Source organism: Poromitra crassiceps (genome assembly GCF_964638095.1).
Source record: "Poromitra crassiceps genome assembly, chromosome: 1".
In the NCBI taxonomy this organism is placed as follows: domain Eukaryota; kingdom Metazoa; phylum Chordata; class Actinopteri; order Beryciformes; family Melamphaidae; genus Poromitra; species Poromitra crassiceps.
Window position 1 is genome coordinate 3,182,535 of NC_139623.1, and position 25,000 is coordinate 3,207,534.

Sequence of the window (25,000 nt, forward strand, 5' to 3'; positions counted from 1 at the left end):
TCATTATGATGAGAGGTGGTCACGTTAGCACCATGACCCCAGACTCATTATGATGAGAGGTGGTCACGTTAGCACCATGACCCCAGACTCATTATGATGAGAGGTGGACACGTTAGCACCATGATGACCCCAGACTCATTATGATGAGAGGTGGTCACGTTAGCACCATGACCCCCAGACTCATTATGATGAGAGGTGGTCACGTTAGCACCATGATGACCCCAGACTCATTATGATGAGAGGTGGTCATGTTAGCACCATGACCCCAGACTCATTATGATGAGAGGTGGTCATGTTAGCACCATGATGACCCCAGACTCATTATGATGAGAGGTGCTCACGTTAGCACCATGATGACCCCAGACTCATTATGATGAGAGGTGGTCACGTTAGCACCATGATGACCCCAGACTCATTATGATGAGAGGTGGTCATGTTAGCACCATGATGACCCCAGACTCATTATGATGAGAGGTGGTCACGTTAGCACCATGATGACCCCAGGCTCATTATGATGAGAGGTGGTCACGTTAGCACCATGATGACCCCAGACTCATTATGATGAGAGGTGGTCACGTTAGCACCATGACCCCAGACTCATTATGATGAGAGGTGGTCACGTTAGCACCATGACCCCAGACTCATTATGATGAGAGGTGGTCACGTTAGCACCATGACCCCAGACTCATTATGATGAGAGGTGGTCATGTTAGCACCATGACCCCAGACTCATTATGATGAGAGGTGCTCATGTTAGCACCATGACCCCAGACTCATTATGATGAGAGGTGGTCACGTTAGCACCATGACCCCAGACTCATTATGCTGAGAGGTGGTCATGTTAGCACCATGACCCCAGACTCATTATGATGAGAGGTGGTCACGTTAGCATCATGACCCCAGACTCATTATGATGAGAGGTGGTCACGTTAGCACCATGACCCCAGACTCATTATGATGAGAGGTGGTCACGTTAGCACCATGACCCCAGACTCATTATGATGAGAGGTGGTCACGTTAGCACCATGACCCCAGACTCATTATGATGAGAGGTGGTCACGTTAGCATCATGACCCCAGACTCATTATGATGAGAGGTGGTCATGTTAGCACCATGACCCCAGACTCATTATGATGAGAGGTGGTCACGTTAGCATCATGACCCCAGACTCATTATGATGAGAGGTGGTCACGTTAGCACCATGACCCCAGACTCATTATGATGAGAGGTGGTCATGTTAGCACCATGACCCCAGACTCATTATGATGAGAGGTGGTCACGTTAGCATCATGACCCCAGACTCATTATGATGAGAGGTGGTCACGTTAGCACCATGACCCCAGACTCATTATGATGAGAGGTGGTCACGTTAGCACCATGACCCCAGACTCATTATGATGAGAGGTGGTCACGTTAGCACCATGACCCCAGACTCATTATGATGAGAGGTGGTCACGTTAGCACCATGACCCCAGACTCATTATGATGAGAGGTGGACACGTTAGCACCATGATGACCCCAGACTCATTATGATGAGAGGTGGTCACGTTAGCACCATGACCCCCAGACTCATTATGATGAGAGGTGGTCACGTTAGCACCATGATCACCCCAGACTCATTATGATGAGAGGTGGTCATGTTAGCATCATGACCCCAGACTCATTATGATGAGAGGTGGTCACGTTAGCACCATGATGACCCCAGACTCATTATGATGAGAGGTGGTCACGTTAGCACCATGACCCCAGACTCATTATGATGAGAGGTGGTCACGTTAGCATCATGACCCCAGACTCATTATGATGAGAGGTGCTCACGTTAGCACCATGACCCCAGACTCATTATGATGAGAGGTGGTCACGTTAGCATCATGACCCCAGACTCATTATGATGAGAGGTGGTCATGTTAGCACCATGACCCCAGACTCATTATGATGAGAGGTGGTCACGTTAGCATCATGACCCCAGACTCATTATGATGAGAGGTGCTCATGTTAGCACCATGACCCCAGACTCATTATGATGAGAGGTGGTCATGTTAGCACCATGACCCCAGACTCATTATGATGAGAGGTGGTCACGTTAGCACCATGACCCCAGACTCATTATGATGAGAGGTGGTCATGTTAGCACCATGACCCCAGACTCATTATGATGAGAGGTGGTCATGTTAGCACCATGACCCCAGACTCATTATGATGAGAGGTAGTCACGTTAGCATCATGACCCCAGACTCATTATGATGAGAGGTGGTCACGTTAGCACCATGACCCCAGACTCATTATGATGAGAGGTGGTCACGTTAGCATCATGACCCCAGACTCATTATGATGAGAGGTGGTCACGTTAGCACCATATGACCCCAGACTCATTATGATGAGAGGTGGTCACGTTAGCATCATGACCCCAGACTCATTATGATGAGAGGTGGTCACGTTAGCACCATGACCCCAGACTCATTATGATGAGAGGTGGTCACGGGAGGCAATAAAGAATGGGTGCATCAACCCTATGCTCCCTTGGGTGTGACTGGACTCATTTCCAGAGGGGGGCCGGTGACCCCCCAGTCTCCCCTGATGACGACAGCCGCACGGTGGAGGCTCCATGGGGAAAACACGGGAAAACAAACCCTCTGCCTTCTGCCTCCCAACATCCCTCCCAGAAAGATGGGGAAAAATGGCTCGGTTCAGGAAACCTCTACCCATTGTTTTGCTTCCTTCATTAGTCCTTGTGTCAACAGTTTGGTTCGGGACGCGTGTGCCACTGTTTTTGTTCTGCTGCGCCCTGCATGACCTCAGCGCTCTGATGTTTTGACAGATTGTTTCAAAAACCCATCAAGTTTGAAAGTAAAGCTGCTACTTGGACAACATAAGCCGAACCGCACGTTACAGCAAAAGCAAATAAATCTGCCGGGGTCTAAAATTAAACAAATCTGACGTGAATCTACTGCCAGAATTTCATCAGGAAATAGTGAGAGGCGCAGCAGGGCGCGGTTATGTGTGGTGGCAAGCAGATAAGCAAAAGGTGTTAAATAAATGCAACGTGCTGCGTAAACGGAACATTTTGACGTAGATAGAGAGCTCATAAAGATAGGTTTTCATAAAGAAAAACAACATGCTTCTGATTATTAAAATTATGAGCTAATGGAAAAGTCCAGATAGTTCAGATACGCCTTGTTTATGGTGACTCACCATCATCCAGGTACATCTGGTCCAGTTCCTGGGGCTCCCGTTTGACGGTGATGGCCATGGAGGGGGGGCTGGCGTCCTCCGGCAGCAGGCTGGGGGAGCCCCCTCTAGCCTGGGCCGAGCCGGCCGCCTGAGTGGGGCTGTAGGCGAACGGGCTCTCCGTCGCCCCACCCGGAGTAGAGGGGTGGGACACCGGGGAGGACGAGGCGCTGCTGTCGGCATAGACGGAGTGGTAGCCGTGGGGTCCCGGGCTGTTGAGGTGGTTGGGGCTGCCCTGGGAATGGAGCATCCCCAGGGAAGAGCTGTGGTCCGGGGAGGCCGGGAGGTTGGGCCGGCCGGGGGTCTCCTGGCTGGTGGGCCCCATGGGGCCCGGCGGCGCGGTGTGGGTGGGACTGTTGGAGAGGCTATAGGCCACAGGGGACAGGTCATGCAGCGTGGGGCTGGAGCTGGGGGAGGAGGCAGGCATGGCAGCATGGCGAGGTGGGCAGGGAGGGTAGCCTCCGACCAGGCAGGCATCAGGATGGCCTACAGGCATGATGGGTGTCAGCCTGGGCTGTCTGTAGTAGGGCTTAGAACGCACGGGCAGCCCAGGGCTCCCCAGAGAGTCATACTCATCATTGGGCTCTGTCTTTATTATCGGCGCTGGGGGGGAAAAAGAAAGAAAAAAGAAACAGAGAGAGAAAAAAAAGTAGAGAGAAAGGAGGAGATATTAGAAACGTGCAGGAGATCCACGTGGCTCCATGAGTACGTGAGCAGCGAGGGTGAGTAAAGGGCTTGGTGAGCAGGCACGAGTGTGGCTAGGATACCCTCTTTAATCCAAACAAACAACCACCAGCCAATATGGGCTCAGTGTCAATTTGGCTGGGCCCTCCAACACAGCAGCAGCCCCCCACCCCCCCACCACCCCAACCACCACCCTCCTTTTACCGCACCATGAAAAAAAGCTCAAGAATAGTGGGGGGAAAGAAAAATGGATGAGTCATCAGTGTGGAAAGCCACAGCTGGCTCTAATAATGAAAAAGACCTATTTTCTTTGGACTCTCCTCCAGCTCTGATATCCCATAAAATACTACTTTAAAGCGGTGGGCTGCTGCTGCTGCTGCTGCTGCTGCTGCTGCTGCTCTCCGAGCATGGGACCCCTAGGCTTCCTCCACACTTTAAGAATAACTGTTGCTCTCTGGACCAAAAGAAAGATAGAGAGAGAGAGAGAGAGAGAGAGAGAGAGAGAGAGGAGAGAGAGACAGAGAGAGAGACCGAGAGAAAGAGAGAGAGACAGAGATAGAGAGAGAGAGAGAGAGAGAGAGAGAGAGAGAGAGAGAGAGAAAGAGACAGAGAGAGAAAGCAAAATAAAAGAGATGATTTGATTTTGATGAGGCCGCCTCAGCTCCTTAAGAGGCTGTATAGCTGCTGTGGTTTCAGGAGCTCCGGGCTTCAACTAATGCAGGAGAGTGCAATGACCCCACTTGATCACCCTGCCTCCTGTCTCCCAACTCCCACTCCATTTAGAGGTGGTCTGCGCCATTTCCTGATTAGCTCCGATTGACAGTCATCACGTGCTTCCTGGGCGTCATCAAGGACCGTTTTTGAAAACAAGGGAGATTTTCTATTATTTGAAATTGTTAAACGTAGTCACCACTCAATCCCCTAGCATTCATGGGTATAAGCCTGGAGGGAAATACATGTAGGGATAGAAATCCACTTAAAAAAAACTCACTGGCGAGTTATTGTATGAATGCACATGCTCCAACTGTGCCAGGACACCACTAATAGGGCAGTGTTAAGATACCCAGATGGATAGCAAAGGCTTCTGAGTCACAATGGACACACTGTTTCTATTTCGGCACATTGTTAAAATGTGTTAATGGGTGTGGTGAGTGTTTGATGCCAACCATAAGTGATTTTGGCAAAAATTTGCTCAAACTGACATTTACTCATAAGCTTCGATATGAATAAGATGTTTGTTTGAATCATGTGTTTGCACTCGTACACAATAGAACCCTTGAACGCAACGAGGGAGGGATGCAAAGAAAAGGAACGAAGCGCTGGAGTGTCACATGAACAACGCCCTGCTTCTCGATGTGTTGTTATTATTTTTGTGGGAGTCGGACCTGACTGAGACATTAGCTATCGCACCTCTACCTCTGGGGCCTGAGCTGAGGTGCAGTGATTACCCAGCAGGGAGCACATTTACGTCAGTCCTGTCTGCTATCGGAACCCAGGGAGCGGGCCCGGTGTCTGGGGGAGGACCGTAAGGCGCGGGGCCTACTCTCCTCAGCCTGGGGAATAACAAGCAAGTCACATGGTGCACACTACATCCACAGTCACTTCCTCACAGTTTATTTTGTTGTCTCTCTCTCTCTCTATTCTGTATACAATGAATGGATGGCACGGTGCCATGGTGCCACAGAGCGCAACATCATTATGAGCGATTGTACAAGGATTTATACGCTGTTGTGAAAATCTCATAACTCCAGCTTTGGTGATTCACCTTTCACCTTCAATTCAAGGAATGCATTGTCCTTAATGGGTTGAGAAAATGCTACAACCCTTTGGCTTATGGAACACTTTCAGAACCATATTAAACAAACTCAAAAATGCAATGATCATCAAGCAAAAAAAAACAAGGCCATTCTTAGATTCTGAAAAGCTGACACAATGCAGATACTGTATGAGTATGCAATAATGTAGTTTTAGCATTTACCCTGCACTAGGCAACTTTGCACCTTGGCAGATCCGAATGCCAGTGAGAGGCAACTGACTGGAAACTGTTTGAACTTCAACACCCACCAACCATGTAACCTGACGCCAGTAAACTGCCCACAATACACTCATGTTTACCAGCCTGGCCAGTCTGTGATGCTGTATTGTGCCAAAGCCAAACATCTAACATGGGTGAGTGCAGCTTTCCCTGGATGGCTGCTATAGGAGACTGCTTTGTATGTCTTGAGGATGAGCAAATCTGACGTCAATGACACAAGATTTCCTGCCAGTGACCCAACCCCACACCAGGATTTCATTTAGGCAAATAGAGCAAGTCTACAGCGTCTCAATTAGTAGGGATCGGGGGGCTCTTCCCTGTTGCAGACCCACGTTGTGATTTAGAACGGCTGTATTTTTAGATGAAAATCTCGTCTAAGTATTCATTTTCAGTAAAGTGACAAACTACCTGTCTCTGCCAAATATTTCCAAATCACGTTTGCTCTTCTTCAAAGTCTTAAATCTTTTTCCTAGATTCACAAATGGTCTTGATCTCAGCTCTCTCCTCTGCGACAGATAAAACGAGAGGTCTCCCTCCAAATCGATCCATGTGTGAATGTCCATCTGCGAGCAGAGAAAGCAGAGAAAGCAGATTCACCCTGTGAGTCCCAACTTCAGCTGGCTTCCATTTCCTCCTAACCGCTGGGTTATGGCCCACAGACAGTTGAGGCTCTGCACATGCTTTTCTCTCCATCTCCGGCAGTTTCCCTCTGTCTGCTCCTATTCAACTGATCAGGCATGATCTGCTTATTTATTGAGCTCTCGTTCCCTCTGAAGGGAATGGCAGTGTATGGACATAGATGTGTGCGTGTGTGCCTTTGAGGGTCTGTGCCTGTATCAGTGTATTTGATTAGGAAGGGCGAGCAAACAGGGCTTACAGTATGTAGCCTTGTAGATTGAAGGATACCCTCATTACTTGCAGCCACGGGCAATGAGGACTCTGGGATACAGCGGACTCTGATCCTCATTTCCCATGGAGGACTCTGGGATACAGCGGGATCTGATCCTCATTTCCCATGGAGGACTCTGGGATACAGCGGGATCTGATCCTCATTTCCCATGGAGGACTCTGGGATACAGCGGGCTCTGATCCTCATCTCCCATGGAGGACTCTGGGATACAGCGGGCTCTGATCCTCATTTCCCATGGAGGACTCTGGGATACAGCGGGCTCTGATCCTCATTTCCCATGGAGGACTCTGGGATACAGCGGGATCTGATCCTCATTTCCCATGGAGGACTCTGGGATACAGCGGGCTCTGATCCTCATTTCCCATGGAGGACTCTGGGATACAGCGGGATCTGATCCTCATTTCCCATGGAGGACTCTGGGATACAGCGGGATCTGATCCTCATTTCCCATGGAGGACTCTGGGATACAGCGGGCTCTGATCCTCATCTCCCATGGAGGACTCTGGGATACAGCGGGCTCTGATCCTCATCTCCCATGGAGGACTCTGGGATACAACGGGATCTGATCCTCATTTTCCATGGAGGACTCTGGGATACAGCGGGATCTGATCCTCATTTCCCATGGAGGACTCTGGGATACAGTGGGCTCTGATCCTCATTTCCCATGGAGGACTCTGGATATAGCGCGAGTTCTGATCCTCATCTCCCATGGAGGACTCTGGCTATAGCGTGAGTTCTGATCCTCATTTCCCAAGGAGGACTCTGGGATACAGCGGGATCTGATCCTCATTTCCCATGGAGGACTCTGGGGTACAGCGGGCTCTGATCCCCATTTTCCATGGGATGCTGGCCGAGTTGGGACACGACCTGGTGGCTCCACAGCACCAAATTCAGGTGTTGCTAAGAAAATCCTCCGCTGACGTCATCTTTTCCCTGCGGTGTGAGTCTGCCTTGACATTTCACACGGAACAGGTGCTAGTTCATTAACTCACAGTGTCCCGCTGTGGAGGCAATCTGCTCGTCCCAGCATACTGTGGGCCTGAGTGGACCGTAGGTGAGCCGGACATTGCCCAAGACTGGAGACATGACAGAAACAGTTCGCTCTTCTTGGTCCGATTTGCTAATAGCATGACTGTGCAAATGTTTACCCAAAAAAATAACAATGTGTGGTTCATTAACTTTTCCTGTATGTGTCACAGGACACGTTCCTCACTCTCCCCTCTCCAAACTCGCCAACCACAAACCAATGGAGAGAGGGGGGAGTCGGCACCCGTTTGCGTTAAGAATAGAACTTGATATTACAGAGGAATCTCCAAACGGCCTGTAAAAATAAAGGGGTTCCGAGAAGTTCTTCGCTTGGGCTCTGGTCATTGCCAGCACTCTTTGGCGTTTGTTGTTTAATGTGGTTGGTGAAAACTGTTTCTTATTTGAAGAGCAACGCGTCACGTCTCTGCAGCACGCAAGGATGATTGGAAGGGATCTTGGAAAAGCGTGGCTCATTCCGGGAGCCAGACAAGGACACTTGCATGTAGAGTATCTCAACATTACAGACAAGCACTTAGGCTCCACGTACCAAGCCACATGCTGCTGATGGCACTGTGTTATATCTCAGAGAGACCCATAGGCTGAAGCCATTTTTGCTCCACATGGAACAACTTGTGAGCTAAGCTTATATCTGGGTGGAGTGCAGTTCTGAGATATTGAGGATCCAAAAATTGGCATAAACTCTAAACTATTTTTTTTTTTTTTTATCTACGTTATATATTTATTTATATTTAACCCCCGATTTGATTTTAAAAAGACACAAGACCACACAACAATAACATTAAAAAAATCATGAATATTTAGATAACACAATTTGCAGGGGGGGGGGGGTATAATGCATTTATAATTATGTTCAGGATTGTTTTTCCAGAAAGGAGACAATGGTTGACCTATGTTTGTTTTGCAGTCACTTTTCAACCCCCCACTGCGCTGACATACCATACAGTGCTGCTTAATGACCAACCTCCCAGGCCATGTTTCTGAATGACCAAAATACTGTTTTAATTGTATTCTCAATCACAATGCATTATTATGGCAATGTTTCAACAAACCTAAAGTACAGCAGTACTGTGTCACTCGAGCTTATCTCTGTCTGTCGACTACTAAGAGCAGCCATGTTTCCAATACAGATAGAATCTGATAATAATATTAGAATTCACGTTTGAGGTGTGGCGAAGTTGAGGGAAGATAAAAATCAGGTGTACATGACTAAAACAATGCAATCTCCTTGGAACTTGCCTGTTCTATTTAAAATGTGGACAAAACACACTGAAATGGTTATTTTTGCCTTTGAGTGTAAATGCAGGTTTCAGTAGCAGCAGTGTTCAGGCAGGTGTCAACCACATTCACAGACAGTTGCACACTCCTACGAGTGTGCATTAGTGCCAATGAAGAACAAGACGGTCACATGACCACAATGGAAAATAACACTTCGCATCTGTGTCCCAGAGCGTGTTTGCTTTGTCCTTCCGCTAGCCGCACAAGTCAGGCTATTTTAAGTCAGGCTATTTTAAGTCCGGCTATTTTTAAGTGTGGGTTTTGCCTTTTCATAATTGAGCAGACACCAGAGTGTGAAAGAAATGTTCTTTCTAAACAACGTCAGCGACCACAACTGTTCTAGAAGTGGGACAGTGGGCCGGAAGAACCCCTTTCATATTAGGCAGGCACGAAAGTGATGACAACTGTGTGTGTGTGTGTGGGGGGGGGGGGGGGGGGGCACTGCTCCTCCTATCTAGCCCCCTCCCACCCCTCCATACCTGGCCACAGTGTTGACTGTCTGTGTTTAAACACTCGTCAAAAAAACGTTCCAAAACAAACAGCTACACTGGGCTTTCCTCTTTTGTTATTGTATTCAAACGATGAAACTATCACAGTCATCATTTAGGATTTACTCTGATGACAACCTGTATAATATCCCAAACCCTTGATATTATCCAGCAGATTAGAGATTCACTTCTAAAAACATTTTTGGAAGCAGAGCTGCTCTGGAGGCAGAAATATTCTCATTGGTTGAGTTAAACATCAATGGGTGGAGCCAAAGAGTTAACTGTTCAAACGTGACTCGTGGCATTCCTGATCTTAGAAGGTCAGCAGACTAGCTAACTAGCTAGCTTACCTTAGCTATAGGCTAGTATGGCTAGTTTGAATGTGGATGTTCAGCTAGGCTAACTAACTAACTTAACTTAACTAGATGTTTCTCTTCCCGCTTGCCTTTTTCACTGGGCTTCAGGAGAACCTTACAGTACTAGCCAGAAAAACGGCTTCTTTCATACTGTTTTAGGCTGTGAAAAAGAAGGAGATGTTCTGGGGTATCGGCATGCAACCCCAAAATGCTTGGACTACCCTGTACAAACAAACAAAAAACAACAACGGGGTTATCGATTCCCCTCGTCTTTATTTTTTGTTTTTGCTTTTTGCTCCAACTGAAATGTTTTATGGTCACTCATGATTCAGTAGGTCACGGGTTGGCTTGGTTCCAGCCTTAAAACTCGTTATAAGGATTTTTCGAAATGTCTATGGAGAAAGAGATGTCACGTGACTGTTCAGCTCTATTGAACACATTTTCATTCAGATATCGTGAGGTGAGAGGTCAAGGGGACCCCTTTGAAAATGGTTTTTCCCTTGACAAAATGTAGTCTAACTTTGGAGCGTTATTTAAGCCCCTTCCTGACAACCTTCACTCTGGCGTTAAAACTAGCCCGATACAGCCATTTGATTTGTACTGTGTTACTATGAAATGGGGATTATCAGGAGATTATCAGGAGTAATTACCAATCAGGAGCACAGTGGGCGAAAGGGCTAAAAATAAGGAGACTCCTGCGAAAATTAATTGAGGTTTAACTCAACCAATGAGATTATTTCTGCCTCAACGACAATCTGCTGTTATCCAGGGTGGCTGTGGTTCAGGAGGCAGAGCGGGTCGTCCACTAATCGCTTTGAATAAAAGAGGTCGGTGGTTCGATCCCCACCTCCTCCAGTCTGCATGTCGAAGTGGGTAAGATACTGAACCCCAAATTGTTCCCGATGGCTGTGCCAGCACCCGTTAGCACTTAGCGCCAGTTAGCTTGCCACTATTGGTGTGTGAATGTGTGTGTGATGTGTGAATGGGTGAATGTACCTACTCATTGTAAAGTGCTTTGGATAAAAGCGCTATATAGTGTAAATGCAGGCCATTTACCATTTATCCAGGTTGCCTTTCTTAGCCATCTCCAATTTAAATCTCTTTGTTTGCGGACAGATGCTATGTTCAGCACTGTAATATGTGTGTGTATATAAACATAATTACAAGGGTGGTAAATCTGAAAATAGCACTCAATAGTTTGTGAGTCATGTCTCTGGCTGTGACACTAGTTCGTTCATTCTGCTCTCTCGTGAAGACATTGTTAATTCCGCTCTCTCGTGAAGACATTGGCCCTGCTTGTGTGGTCCGTGCTGTACTTGTGATTTACTTGCCAGCAAAACAGAGACCACAACAAGTCATCTTTTAATTAGAGTCATGTTTATACTCAGTGAAATTACTTAGAGATGCACAATGCAGGCTGATAAGATTCTCTCCGTCTCTATCTGTCTCTCTCTCTCTCTCTCTCTCTCTCTGTAGATCGTATATGGAATGGATAAGCTATATATGGCCACAGTTTGTTGGCCCTGGACTGGTCCAGTTACCCACAATGTACTTCATCACAGTAATCAGGCATCTCCAAATAGGGCCCTGCTCTACTTTCTCTCAGAGCCTCGTCCAAAGACTGAATCACTGCTTATCTCCTCTGGCCATAAATACATCTGGCCATAATCTAAACGTCACATCTTATTAGCAGCTATAGACTTAAGACACAAAGCATGCTATTCCAGCAGCATTAGGCCCATTAGACACTGATCAATGAAAACAAGATACCATTGTTTTGATCTAATGGATTTCACTGGTTATCAAGAGCAGGGGCTCGTGGTAGCCCAGAGGTTTGAGAAGCAGGGATGTGACTGGATGGTTGCTGGTTTGAATTCACAGACCAACTAGGAAAATGTTTACCTTGCAAAGGCAGCTGGATTTGCGCGAGATCATGAGATCATGAGATCATGATCACACGACAAATCCATTCTTGACACGCTCCAATCTATTGGTTCAAATCCGAATGACTCAGGGTCCTATGAGGCAGCTACGGGCGGGCTTTGGTGTGATGCCAGCCAGAGCGCGCCCATGATAGACGTGATAGACAGATGGTTCATCCAATCACCTGCCAGGTATTTTTTTTAAATGCCTGCCGTTTGAAACGATTTCCAGAGCGACTCGTTCCCTCTGGCAGTGTCAGGTTAGGAAAAGATGGGGTGGGTGAAAAGTACGAGTAAGGCTCTCCCCTACTTCAACAACTACAGTTGAGGTGCCTTTAAGCAAGGCACTGAAGCCCTGACTGCTTGAGTGGAGCTGCTCAGCAGCCAACAGTAGCAGACTGTAGGTGTACTGCTCAGCAGCCAACAGTAGCAGACTGTAGGTGTACTGGGCAACTCCCTGCTGTGAAAGTGTCAAACTGTATGACTGTGAAGCAGGATGTTGCTGAAAAAGAGCAAACATACTTGGTCTACTTTCCCTGGTTAAATAAAGACAAAATAAAAGAATATTTTACCCCAATGTTTGAAATTGATTATCAACGCTTATGCTTCACCTGCGCCTATTGTGAAATCCTAGTCAACAGTTCTCAATGTAAATTTGAGGTAGAAACTCACTATGAAGTAGCTCTCCTAATTCTCACCAATACATTGTTCAAATTCCATCGTGAAAAGCCATATATAAACACAGAGGCCAGGAACACATGATGAGCACAGAGAGAGGTATTCCTAGGATTTCAGGTTGCTACATGAATGACGGGGAAAAGCGCTGCCTGGCGTGTGTGTTCTGTGTGTATGTGCATGAGTGTGCGTTCACGCAGAGTGTAGGTGTGCTGTGAGCAGGAGGTGCTGTGTGAGGTGGGGTGTGAGAGTCAGGTCGACGGGGGATTGACTTCTCAACATCAACACTGCCTGGAGGCTCTGTCAGTCAGCAGGTACACCTCATCACTGGGGAACGCAGCCCCACCACAGAATAAACACACCTCACATCTTCTGCTCTCACTCACAGAGGCCAAAGCCAAGTGTTGCCAAGCATAACTTAAAAATAATAATAATAAATAACACATTTCACATAGAATCCTGATGGCTGCAGTAAACTAGTGTCAGTGACCTGGCGATATACACAGTATATCAGCGGCTCCCAACTTTTTCCGACTCGTGACCCACTAGAAAATCACAAAAATGCGAATCCGACCGTAAACAATATGGAGGCTAAATAATGCCTTCTCAGAGCAGTTTTTTTTTTAAGATAAAAGGAGCTATCCATCAGCACCACACAGAAATCAGAAACTAAATGTGAGAGGCTGTCTGCAATAGGCTAATAATTGATTACTTCATCAATGGAGAAATGCATTCTCATATATAACAGTATAATAATTAAATTTATTTTCGTCACAAAAATCATAATGTTTCGCAAATTATTTGGCGGCCCACTTGCAATACCTTCGCGGCCCACATGTTGGGAACGACTGCTGTCTATGATGAATCTACTGTGTGTGGTTTGTGAAAATCACAGTACTATGTCAGTGTCACAAAAGAATAGAAATATTGATGATGCTTACCATTAGGAGGCAGGTAGGTGAAGCGCTGGTATTGACTCCTCTTCCGCTTGCCGTTGCAGACGTAGAAGTTGACCTGCACTGGGTTGGATATCCGCTGGTTCCGGTAGGGAGGGATCTCCACAACAACTGTACACTGAAGAGGAAAACAAACCCACGTTACCTCTATGAGGACACGCCAGCTGCTGATACTATCATATAATAAGCTCTAAATCCTTCAGTAGTGTTTACTCATCAGATTTCATGTCATCGTGTCTGGTTTATAAAGCCTTTAACAAAGATACTCTAAATGTAATTCAGAATAGACTCACTACAGCATGTGTGAGCCCATTAATCAACAGCCATGTTTACTTTGCACTTGGCCTGCATTCATGGCTGTTTCCCAGAGGCTCCACTCAAAGCAGCTGAGAGAACGGCTCCAAATGAGCTCATCTGGACTGTGTATATACGCAGCAGTAGAGCCCATGAAGCTCCTCCACTGTCCCTGGTTGTCCCGGAGGAAAACCACAGGGCTTTAGGCCGGTCCACGTACCACAAGGACTACAGAGGTGAGAGAGGTCCGCGTACCACACGGACTACAGAGGTGAGAGAGGTCCGCGTACCGCACGGACTACAGAAGTGAGAGAGGTCCGCGTACCGCACGGACTACAGAGGTGAGAGAGGTCCGCGTACCGCACGGACTACAGAAGTGAGAGAGGTCCGCGTACCGCACGGACTACAGAGGTGAGAGAGGTCTCGGTCTGCGCACCACACAGACTACACAGGTGAGTGAGGTCCACGTACAGCACAGACTACAGAGGCGAGAGAGGTCTCGGTCCGCGTACAGCACAGACTACAGAGGCGAGAGAGGTCTCTGTCCGTGCACCGCACAGACTACAGTGGTGAGTGAGGTCCACGTACAGTCCAGACTACAGAGGTGAGAGAGGTCTCGGTCCGTGTACAGCACAGACTACAGAGGTGAGAGAGGTCTCGGTCCGTGCACCACACAGACTACAGAGGTGAGAGAGGTCTCGGTCCGCGCACCGGACAGACTACAGAGGTGAGAGAGGTCTCGGTCCGTGCACCGCACAGACTACAGAGGTGAGTGAGGTCCGCGTACAGGACAGACTACAGAGGCGAGAGAGGTCTCGGTCCGCGTACCGCACAGACTACAGAGGTGAGTGAGGTCCGCGTACAGGACAGACTACAGAGGCGAGAGAGGTCTCGGTCCGCGTACAGCATGGACTATAGAGGCGAGAGAGGTATCGGTCCACGTACAGCATGGACTACAGAGGTGAGAGAGGTCCGCGTACAGCACGGGCTACAGAGGCGAGAGAGGTCCGCATACAGCACGGACTACAGAGGCGAGAGAGGTCCATGTACAGCACAGGCCCTAGGCGAAGTTTGAACTTTAAGGTTAAAAAATCTAGAGGAAAATTAATAATTAGGATACCAGCATGTGCATTTTCATATCCCGACTATTATGCCCAATGAGTGATGGAATATTGTGATAATTTATCTTAGAAATCAAACTCAAATCAAACAAACCACAAACCCGGAAACAGATAGCCTATAACTTCAATAAATTCCATCATTCCAGAGGAATTGAGAAAAGATAATTTAAAGACACAGAATGACACATGTGAGAAGGAGGGAAGGAGACTGGTGAAGGTATGAAGCATGAACACACACACATGTCAGAAGGAGGGAAGGAGACTGGTGAAGGTATGAAGCATGAACACACACACATGTCAGAAGGAGGGAAGGAGACTGGTGAAGGTATGAAGCATGAACACACACACATGTCAGAAGGAGGGAAGGAGACTGGTGAAGGTATGAAGCATGAACACACACACATGTCAGAAGGAGGGAAGGAGACTGGTGAAGGTATGAAGCATGAACACACACACATGTCAGAGGGAGGGAAGGAGACTGGTGAAGGTATGAAGCATGAACACACACACATGTCAGAAGGAGGGAAGGAGACTGGTGAAGGTATGAAGCATGAACACACACACATGTCAGAAGGAGGGAAGGAGACTGGTGAAGGTATGAAGCATGAACACACACACATGTCAGAAGGAGGGAAGGAGACTGGTGAAGGTATGAAGCATGAACACACACACATGTCAGAAGGAGGGAAGGAGACTGGTGAAGGTATGAAGCATGAACACACACACATGTCAGAGGGAGGGAAGGAGACTGGTGAAGGTATGAAGCATGAACACACACACATGTCAGAGGGAGGGAAGGAGACTGGTGAAGGTATGAAGCATGAACACACACACATGTCAGAAGGAGGGAAGGAGACTGGTGAAGGTATGAAGCATGAACACACACACATGTCAGAAGGAGGGAAGGAGACTGGTGAAGGTATGAAGCATGAACACACACACATGTCAGAAGGAGGGAAGGAGACTGGTGAAGGTATGAAGCATGAACACACACACATGTCAGAAGGAGGGAAGGAGACTGGTGAAGGTATGAAGCATGAACACACACACATGTCAGAGGGAGGGAAGGAGACTGGTGAAGGTATGAAGCATGAACACACACACATGTCAGAAGGAGGGAAGGAGACTGGTGAAGGTATGAAGCATGAACACACACACATGTCAGAGGGAGGGAAGGAGACTGGTGAAGGTATGAAGCATGAACACACACACATGTCAGAGGGAGGGAAGGAGACTGGTGAAGGTATGAAGCATGAACACACACACATGTCAGAGGGAGGGAAGGAGACTGGTGAAGGTATGAAGCATGAACACACACACATGTCAGAGGGAGGGAAGGAGACTGGTGAAGGTATGAAGCATGAACACACACACATGTCAGAGGGAGGGAAGGAGACTGGTGAAGGTATGAAGCATGAACACACACACATGTCAGAGGGAGGGAAGGAGACTGGTGAAGGTATGAAGCATGAACACACACACATGTCAGAAGGAGGGAAGGAGACTGGTGAAGGTATGAAGCATGAACACACACACATGTCAGAAGGAGGGAAGGAGACTGGTGAAGGTATGAAGCATGAACACACACACATGTCAGAGGGAGGGAAGGAGACTGGTGAAGGTATGAAGCATGAGCACACACACACACATGTCAGAGGGAGGGAAGGAGACTGGTGAAGGTATGAAGCATGAACACACACACATGTCAGAAGGAGGGAAGGAGACTGGTGAAGGTATGAAGCATGAGCACACACACACACATGTCAGAGGGAGGGAAGGAGACTGGTGAAGGTATGAAGCATGAACACACACACATGTCAGAAGGAGGGAAGGAGACTGGTGAAGGTATGAAGCATGAACACACACACATGTCAGAAGGAGGGAAGGAGACTGGTGAAGGTATGAAGCATGAACACACACACATGTCAGAAGGAGGGAAGGAGACTGGTGAAGGTATGAAGCATGAACACACACACATGTCAGAAGGAGGGAAGGAGACTGGTGAAGGTATGAAGCATGAACACACACACATGTCAGAAGGAGGGAAGGAGACTGGTGAAGGTATGAAGCATGAACACACACACATGTCAGAGGGAGGGAAGGAGACTGGTGAAGGTATGAAGCATGAACACACACACATGTCAGAAGGAGGGAAGGAGACTGGTGAAGGTATGAAGCATGAACACACACACATGTCAGAAGGAGGGAAGGAGACTGGTGAAGGTATGAAGCATGAACACACACACATGTCAGAAGGAGGGAAGGAGACTGGTGAAGGTATGAAGCATGAACACACACACATGTCAGAAGGAGGGAAGGAGACTGGTGAAGGTATGAAGCATGAACACACACACATGTCAGAAGGAGGGAAGGAGACTGGTGAAGGTATGAAGCATGAACACACACACATGTCAGAAGGAGGGAAGGAGACTGGTGAAGGTATGAAGCATGAACACACACACATGTCAGAAGGAGGGAAGGAGACTGGTGAAGGTATGAAGCATGAACACACACACATGTGAGAAGGAGGGAAGGAGACTGGTGAAGGTATGAAGCATGAACACACACACATGTCAGAAGGAGGGAAGGAGACTGGTGAAGGTATGAAGCATGAACACACACACATGTCAGAGGGAGGGAAGGAGACTGGTGAAGGTATGAAGCATGAACACACACACATGTCAGAGGGAGGGAAGGAGACTGGTGAAGGTATGAAGCATGAACACACACACATGTCAGAGGGAGGGAAGGAGACTGGTGAAGGTATGAAGCATGAACACACACACATGTCAGAGGGAGGGAAGGAGACTGGTGAAGGTATGAAGCATGAACACACACACATGTCAGAGGGAGGGAAGGAGACTGGTGAAGGTATGAAGCATGAACACACACACACACATGTCAGAGGGAGGGAAGGAGACTGGTGAAGGTATGAAGCATGAACACACACACACACATGTCAGAGGGAGGGAAGGAGACTGGTGAAGGTATGAAGCATGAACACACACACATGTCAGAGGGAGGGAAGGAGACTGGTGAAGGTATGAAGCATGAACACACACACATGTCAGAGGGAGGGAAGGAGACTGGTGAAGGTATGAAGCATGAACACACACACATGTCAGAAGGAGGGAAGGAGACTGGTGAAGGTATGAAGCATGAACACACACACATGTCAGAAGGAGGGAAGGAGACTGGTGAAGGTATGAAGCATGAACACACACACATGTCAGAGGGAGGGAAGGAGACTGGTGAAGGTATGAAGCATGAACACACACACATGTCAGAAGGAGGGAAGGAGACTGGTGAAGGTATGAAGCATGAACACACACACATGTCAGAAGGAGGGAAGGAGACTGGTGAAGGTATGAAGCATGAACACACACACATGTCAGAGGGAGGGAAGGAGACTGGTGAAGGTATGAAGCATGAACACACACACATGTCAGAGGGAGGGAAGGAGACTGGTGAAGGTATGAAGCATGAACACACACACACACATGTCAGAGGGAGGGAAGGAGACTGGTGAAGGTATGAAGCATGAACACACACACATGTCAGAGGGAGGGAAGGAGACTGGTGAAGGTATGAAGCATGAACACACACACATGTCAGAGGGAGGGAAGGAGACTGGTGAAGGTATGAAGCATGAACACACACACATGTCAGAGGGAGGGAAGGAGACTGGTGAAGGTATGAAGCATGAACACACACACATGTCAGAAGGAGGGAAGGAGACTGGTGAAGGTATGAAGCATGAACACACACACATGTCAGAGGGAGGGAAGGAGACTGGTGAAGGTATGAAGCATGAACACACACACATGTCAGAAGGAGGGAAGGAGACTGGTGAAGGTATGAAGCATGAACACACACACATGTCAGAAGGAGGGAAGGAGACTGGTGAAGGTATGAAACATGAACACACACACATGTCAGAAGGAGGGAAGGAGACTGGTGAAGGTATGAAGCATGAACACACACACATGTCAGAGGGAGGGAAGGAGACTGGTGAAGGTATGAAGCATGAACACACACACATGTCAGAGGGAGGGAAGGAGACTGGTGAAGGTATGAAGCATGAACACACACACATGTCAGAAGGAGGGAAGGAGACTGGTGAAGGTATGAAGCATGAACACACACACATGTCAGAAGGAGGGAAGGAGACTGGTGAAGGTATGAAGCATGAACACACACACATGTCAGAGGGAGGGAAGGAGACTGGTGAAGGTATGAAGCATGAACACACACACATGTCAGAAGGAGGGAAGGAGACTGGTGAAGGTATGAAGCATGAACACACACACATGTCAGAGGGAGGGAAGGAGACTGGTGAAGGTATGAAGCATGAACACACACACACACATGTCAGAAGGAGGGAAGGAGACTGGTGAAGGTATGAAGCATGAACACACACACATGTCAGAGGGAGGGAAGGAGACTGGTGAAGGTATGAAGCATGAACACACACACACACATGTCAGAGGGAGGGAAGGAGACTGGTGAAGGTATGAAGCATGAACACACACACATGTCAGAGGGAGGGAAGGAGACTGGTGAAGGTATGAAGCATGAACACACACACATGTCAGAGGGAGGGAAGGAGACTGGTGAAGGTATGAAGCATGAACACACACACACACATGTCAGAGGGAGGGAAGGAGACTGGTGAAGGTATGAAGCATGAAGACACACACACACATGTCAGAGGGAGGGAAGGAGACTGGTGAAGGTATGAAGCATGAACACACACACATGTCAGAGGGAGGGAAGGAGACTGGTGAAGGTATGAAGCATGAACACACACACATGTCAGAGGGAGGGAAGGAGACTGGTGAAGGTATGAAGCATGAACACACACACATGTCAGAGGGAGGGAAGGAGACTGGTGAAGGTATGAAGCATGAACACACACACATGTCAGAGGGAGGGAAGGAGACTGGTGAAGGTATGAAGCATGAACACACACACATGTCAGAAGGAGGGAAGGAGACTGGTGAAGGTATGAAGCATGAACACACACACATGTCAGAGGGAGGGAAGGAGACTGGTGAAGGTATGAAGCATGAACACACACACACATGTCAGAAGGAGGGAAGGAGACTGGTGAAGGTATGAAGCATGAACACACACACATGTCAGAAGGAGGGAAGGAGACTGGTGAAGGTATGAAGCATGAACACACACACATGTCAGAGGGAGGGAAGGAGACTGGTGAAGGTATGAAGCATGAACACACACACATGTCAGAGGGAGGGAAGGAGACTGGTGAAGGTATGAAGCATGAACACACACACATGTCAGAGGGAGGGAAGGAGACTGGTGAAGGTATGAAGCATGAACACACACACATGTCAGAGGGAGGGAAGGAGACTGGTGAAGGTATGAAGCATGAACACACACACATGTCAGAGGGAGGGAAGGAGACTGGTGAAGGTATGAAGCATGAACACACACACATGTCAGAAGGAGGGAAGGAGACTGGTGAAGGTATGAAGCATGAACACACACACATGTCAGAAGGAGGGAAGGAGACTGGTGAAGGTATGAAGCATGAACACACACACATGTCAGAAGGAGGGAAGGAGACTGGTGAAGGTATGAAGCATGAACACACACACATGTGAGAAGGAGGGAAGGAGACTGGTGAAGGTATGAAGCATGAACACACACACATGTCAGAAGGAGGGAAGGAGACTGGTGAAGGTATGAAGCATGAACACACACACATGTCAGAGGGAGGGAAGGAGACTGGTGAAGGTATGAAGCATGAACACACAAACATGTCAGAAGGAGGGAAGGAGACTGGTGAAGGTATGAAGCATGAACACACACACATGTCAGAAGGAGGGAAGGAGACTGGTGAAGGTATGAAGCATGAACACACACACATGTGAGAAGGAGGGAAGGAGACTGGTGAAGGTATGAAGCATGAACACACACACACATGTCAGAAGGAGGGAAGGAGACTGGTGAAGGTATGAAGCATGAACACACACACATGTCAGAGGGAGGGAAGGAGACTGGTGAAGGTATGAAGCATGAACACACACACATGTCAGAAGGAGGGAAGGAGACTGGTGAAGGTATGAAGCATGAACACACAAACATGTCAGAGGGAGGGAAGGAGACTGGTGAAGGTATGAAGCATGAACACACACACATGTCAGAAGGAGGGAAGGAGACTGGTGAAGGTATGAAGCATGAACACACACCTCTCTCCACGGCATGGAGAGGTCATTACGCACACGTTTTATCTGCTGTTCACATCAAGGTTATTCCGCTCAGATATGGCTCATAATTAGACCAGAATAATATTATGTTTTATAATAACCATTGAAAATAATCAGAGTCACACAATTATTCTACCCTTTATCTAGAGCAAGGCATTACAATAAAAGATTACTTCCGTGTTATAATTAAATAGATATTTAAAACATGCATTTTTAGCTACGGCCACTAGGGGGTTCACTGCACCCCTTGACGCCCCAACGCAAACTTGGCCCGTGGCACAGACTACAGAGGCGAGAGAGGTAGCCGGCTTATTTGTATGTACAGCCATGTCTCCCTGTGGGGAGGCTCTGCCCCCCCTCCTCCCCGGGGGCCAGACCTCGGCAAGTCTGGACGGACATGAACTTTAAACTGCTTTCTTTGTGACGAGGGGCCAGCAGGACGCGAAGAGGCTTTGTGTCTGTCTGAATGCCTTAATTCCTGGGATGGCTGTCTCTCTGTCGGGGGGTCGGAACAGGCCAGAACGGGGCACTGTGGCAGGAAGCAGGCTTTGTCGGCCGGCGCTGCACGTGGAGAGAGGTGGGTGGGTGGGCGAGGGGCCTGCGTCCATAGACCTGGTCTGTCCTCCAGATGACGGCAAAGTAAACATGCAGGTGTGTGTGTGTGTGTGTGTGTGTGTGTAAGAGAGTGTGTGTGTGTGTGTGTGTGTGTGTGTGTGTGTGTGTGTGTGTGTGTGTGTGTGTGTGTGTGTGTGTGTGTGTGTGTAAGTGTGTGTGTGTGTGTGTGTAAGTGTGTGTGTAAGAGAGTGTGCACATGGCTTGATTCTCCCTTTCTCTCTCCATCTCCACGCAGGGAAAGTGAGCACGCTCTGAGCAGCAATAAAAACACAGGCAGGCTGAGGCGGGCAGGCTGGAGTAGTGTAAGGTGACCTGGTGGCGGCTGGCAGATGAAAAAGGCCAGTGCTCTCTTGATGTCTCTCTCTGCTTGTTTTGCCGGAGCGCCACATATAAGCACACTGTACTATCTGTCTTTCATCGACCCCCACCTCCCCGCATGCACCGCCACCCCCGGCCGAGCCCTGCACCCCCACTCATTTTCCAGCATCTGGGTCTCCAGCCATAGTGGAGCCCTACAGGCCCAATTAAGCATCAGAGAGGCCACATTTAGCCCTCCTGATGCAACCAAGTCATTCACCTGAGTGAAATAAGGGCAACAACAAGGAAAAAAAAACACCTTGACGCTGCAGCGTTTAGACACGCGTGTGGTTTATTTGAGACCTGCCGCACGTGTGTCAATTGCCTCAGTCAGATGACAGAAAGAAGGGGAGGTGGAAACAGGACGAGACGGCGCTGACGAAAGGCATCGGCGATTGAAACATCACGCTGTCGTCACTGCTGTCACACTCACACACACACACACACACACACACACACACACACACACACACACACACACACACACACTCACACACACAGGCAAACACGTTCTCACTGCTGTCACACTCACACACACACGGGCAAACACGTTCTCACACATCCCTGCGCTTGACAAATGTGCTGTAGTATCTCCACAGTGAAAGCAGACCTAAACGAACCTCTGCAAAATGTTAATTAACTCCAGAGCACAAGCAGCGTTCTGTGACACGTAGAGCAAACATTCGCCGTTCCTCTCTTGACAATTCCCTTCTGCCCCCCCCCCCCCCCCTCGCCATTTCTTTTATTAACACAATCTAAATGTGTGACTGGCTGTCAGTGAAATGGGTGCACTGGTTTATTTTCTCATTACGTTTCTTGTGAAAACAGCAGGTAAAAGGCTGAGGCATGCTCTTGGCTGTTGCATGTGCTCAGACGAGGTGTTTCAGTCCAAATTCAGCACACACCATAACACTTACACTAACACTGTGAACTAAACGTCTGGCTATGCTGGGAGGGCTATGGCGTATGTCTGTCTGTGTGTGCGTCCAAGTGTCTCTGTGTGGTTCTTTGCGTGTGCGCACGCTTGCACTCTCTTCTGCTTTGTGTGTTTGTTTGGGCATATTAGCGGCAAAAACAACATGGCAATCAGTGTTTACTCCTTGTGGGCAGGTAGAGAGATTTGGTGAAAATTCCATTCAGGATTGCATGGCCTAATCATCATCGTCTACGTGGGCACTTGTAATAGCTTAGTAAAGGTTACATCATTACAAGGGACAGGGGAGGAAGGAGACAGAGAGAAGTAAGGAGGGAGTGGGGGGGGGGGGGGGGGGTTTGGAGAAAGCAATATCATTTTTTTCAAAGTGTTGTGGTGTACTTACAGATTTGACAGAGTCCTTGTCAACTTTGGCCTCTGTCTCCCACAGGTGATGGCCATCTATATTGACAACAGGGTAAAACACATCAATTATTATGGCTCAATATCAGCTGCATCATCATAAGATGGACCTCAGATGGAGTGTGGTGCACATTTGCAACTGACACTCATAATATTGTTATAGCTGCTGGATGAGCAGGTGTGTGTTTGGGTTAAAGCCCCCTCCAGTCAGTTTTTCCTACCCGTTTCACTGTTCTATGAAAATGTACATGTGCTCACGCTGTAACAACGCACGTCACCATTAGTCCCAAAGAGTTTACATTGATAAGAACCGAAGATTGTTCCACTCATGTTCCATGTAAAAGAAGCAAGGCGCTTCTCATCTTGTCTGCAGTATACTCTTTGCCTGCGATAAAATGGAAGTGGCGGCCATACTGTTCCGGTCATATCTCTGTGAAAAACATTATTTTAGAAGCCAAAATATTGCCTATTGTCAACAAACCAGCCAACAGATATCAAAGCTGATGGACTTTATGGAAAGAGCGTAACTCAAAATTGTTAAAAGTTGCTATCGCGGCGTTTTGAGCCTGGTGAACACTTAGTTAGCAAACGTAGCGGCTAACACCTAGCTAATGGCAGATGGTATTTACTGTAAATATGTTTGTCTATGACACGTCACTCGTTAGACAACATAATGTCTGACGTCATTTACCAACACATTAGTTTTAGGACTTTGAGCCCAAAATAAGCTTATTTGTCAACAAAATACACTGAACAGTGTCTGTGGCTAATGAGCAGAGCAGGAAAAACAGCAACACATGAAATATATTAAAAATGACAAAATACACTGGAGGGGGGCTTTAAGGTGTCAGTGAGGGTGGCACTTGCTTTGTTTTGGCTCCGTTTCATCTCTAGCAGCCAACTGAAGGCCCCCCTCCCTTTCTTTCAATGAAGTTTTCACCCAAGTTCTTTAAAATTCTCTTTAAGTTCATTTCCCCCCCTATTTTTTCCCTCTCGTTTCTATTCTTAACTTTAAGAAGCACATTTCATTTGTTTCTCTCTTTCTCTCTGGTCCCGAGCTTGTTGTGGTGAGGAGGCTCCACTTGCCGCCATGCAATAAAAGGCCTGTGAGCTCGTGCAGCTGTTGGGAGCCTGTGGAAGCTCAGCTCACATTCTTTGGGTTTCTCTGTGATTTCATGCCACACCTTAGCCAACAGACGCTCTGGGCTCTGCTAGGGCAATCAGTGTCGACCACAGTGCCATTTCTTTTTTCGGGGCCAATGACTCGTTAGGCCTGTCAGAAATAGAAGTGACACAGAACAGCCTCTGTGGTGTCGGTGGCACACCATGGCAGGGGACGTGTGCGAGGAGGAGGTGATGGCATGGGCACTGTGGCACTGCTACGCTGACAGGGTAGCCTACACACACACAGCAGTGGTGCCTGACAGGGTAGCCTACACACACACAGCAGTGGTGCCTGACAGGG

At 48.0% G+C, this 25,000-nt stretch overlaps 1 protein-coding gene across 1 annotated transcript in view; it reads right to left on the reverse strand.

Annotated features, from left to right (window-relative positions):
* The window catches only part of LOC310784871 (nuclear factor of activated T-cells, cytoplasmic 1-like), a gene marked incomplete at both ends in the record, with an annotated part of 104,095 nt that overhangs the window by 27,076 nt on the left and 52,019 nt on the right, over positions 1–25,000 (reverse strand). The window contains 3 exons of the mRNA XM_083645907.1: positions 3,193–3,831; positions 13,562–13,694; positions 23,519–23,574. Coding sequence (XP_083502033.1) covers positions 3,193–3,831; positions 13,562–13,694; positions 23,519–23,574 — 828 coding nt within the window. The remainder of the gene's footprint in view (positions 1–3,192; positions 3,832–13,561; positions 13,695–23,518; positions 23,575–25,000) is intronic.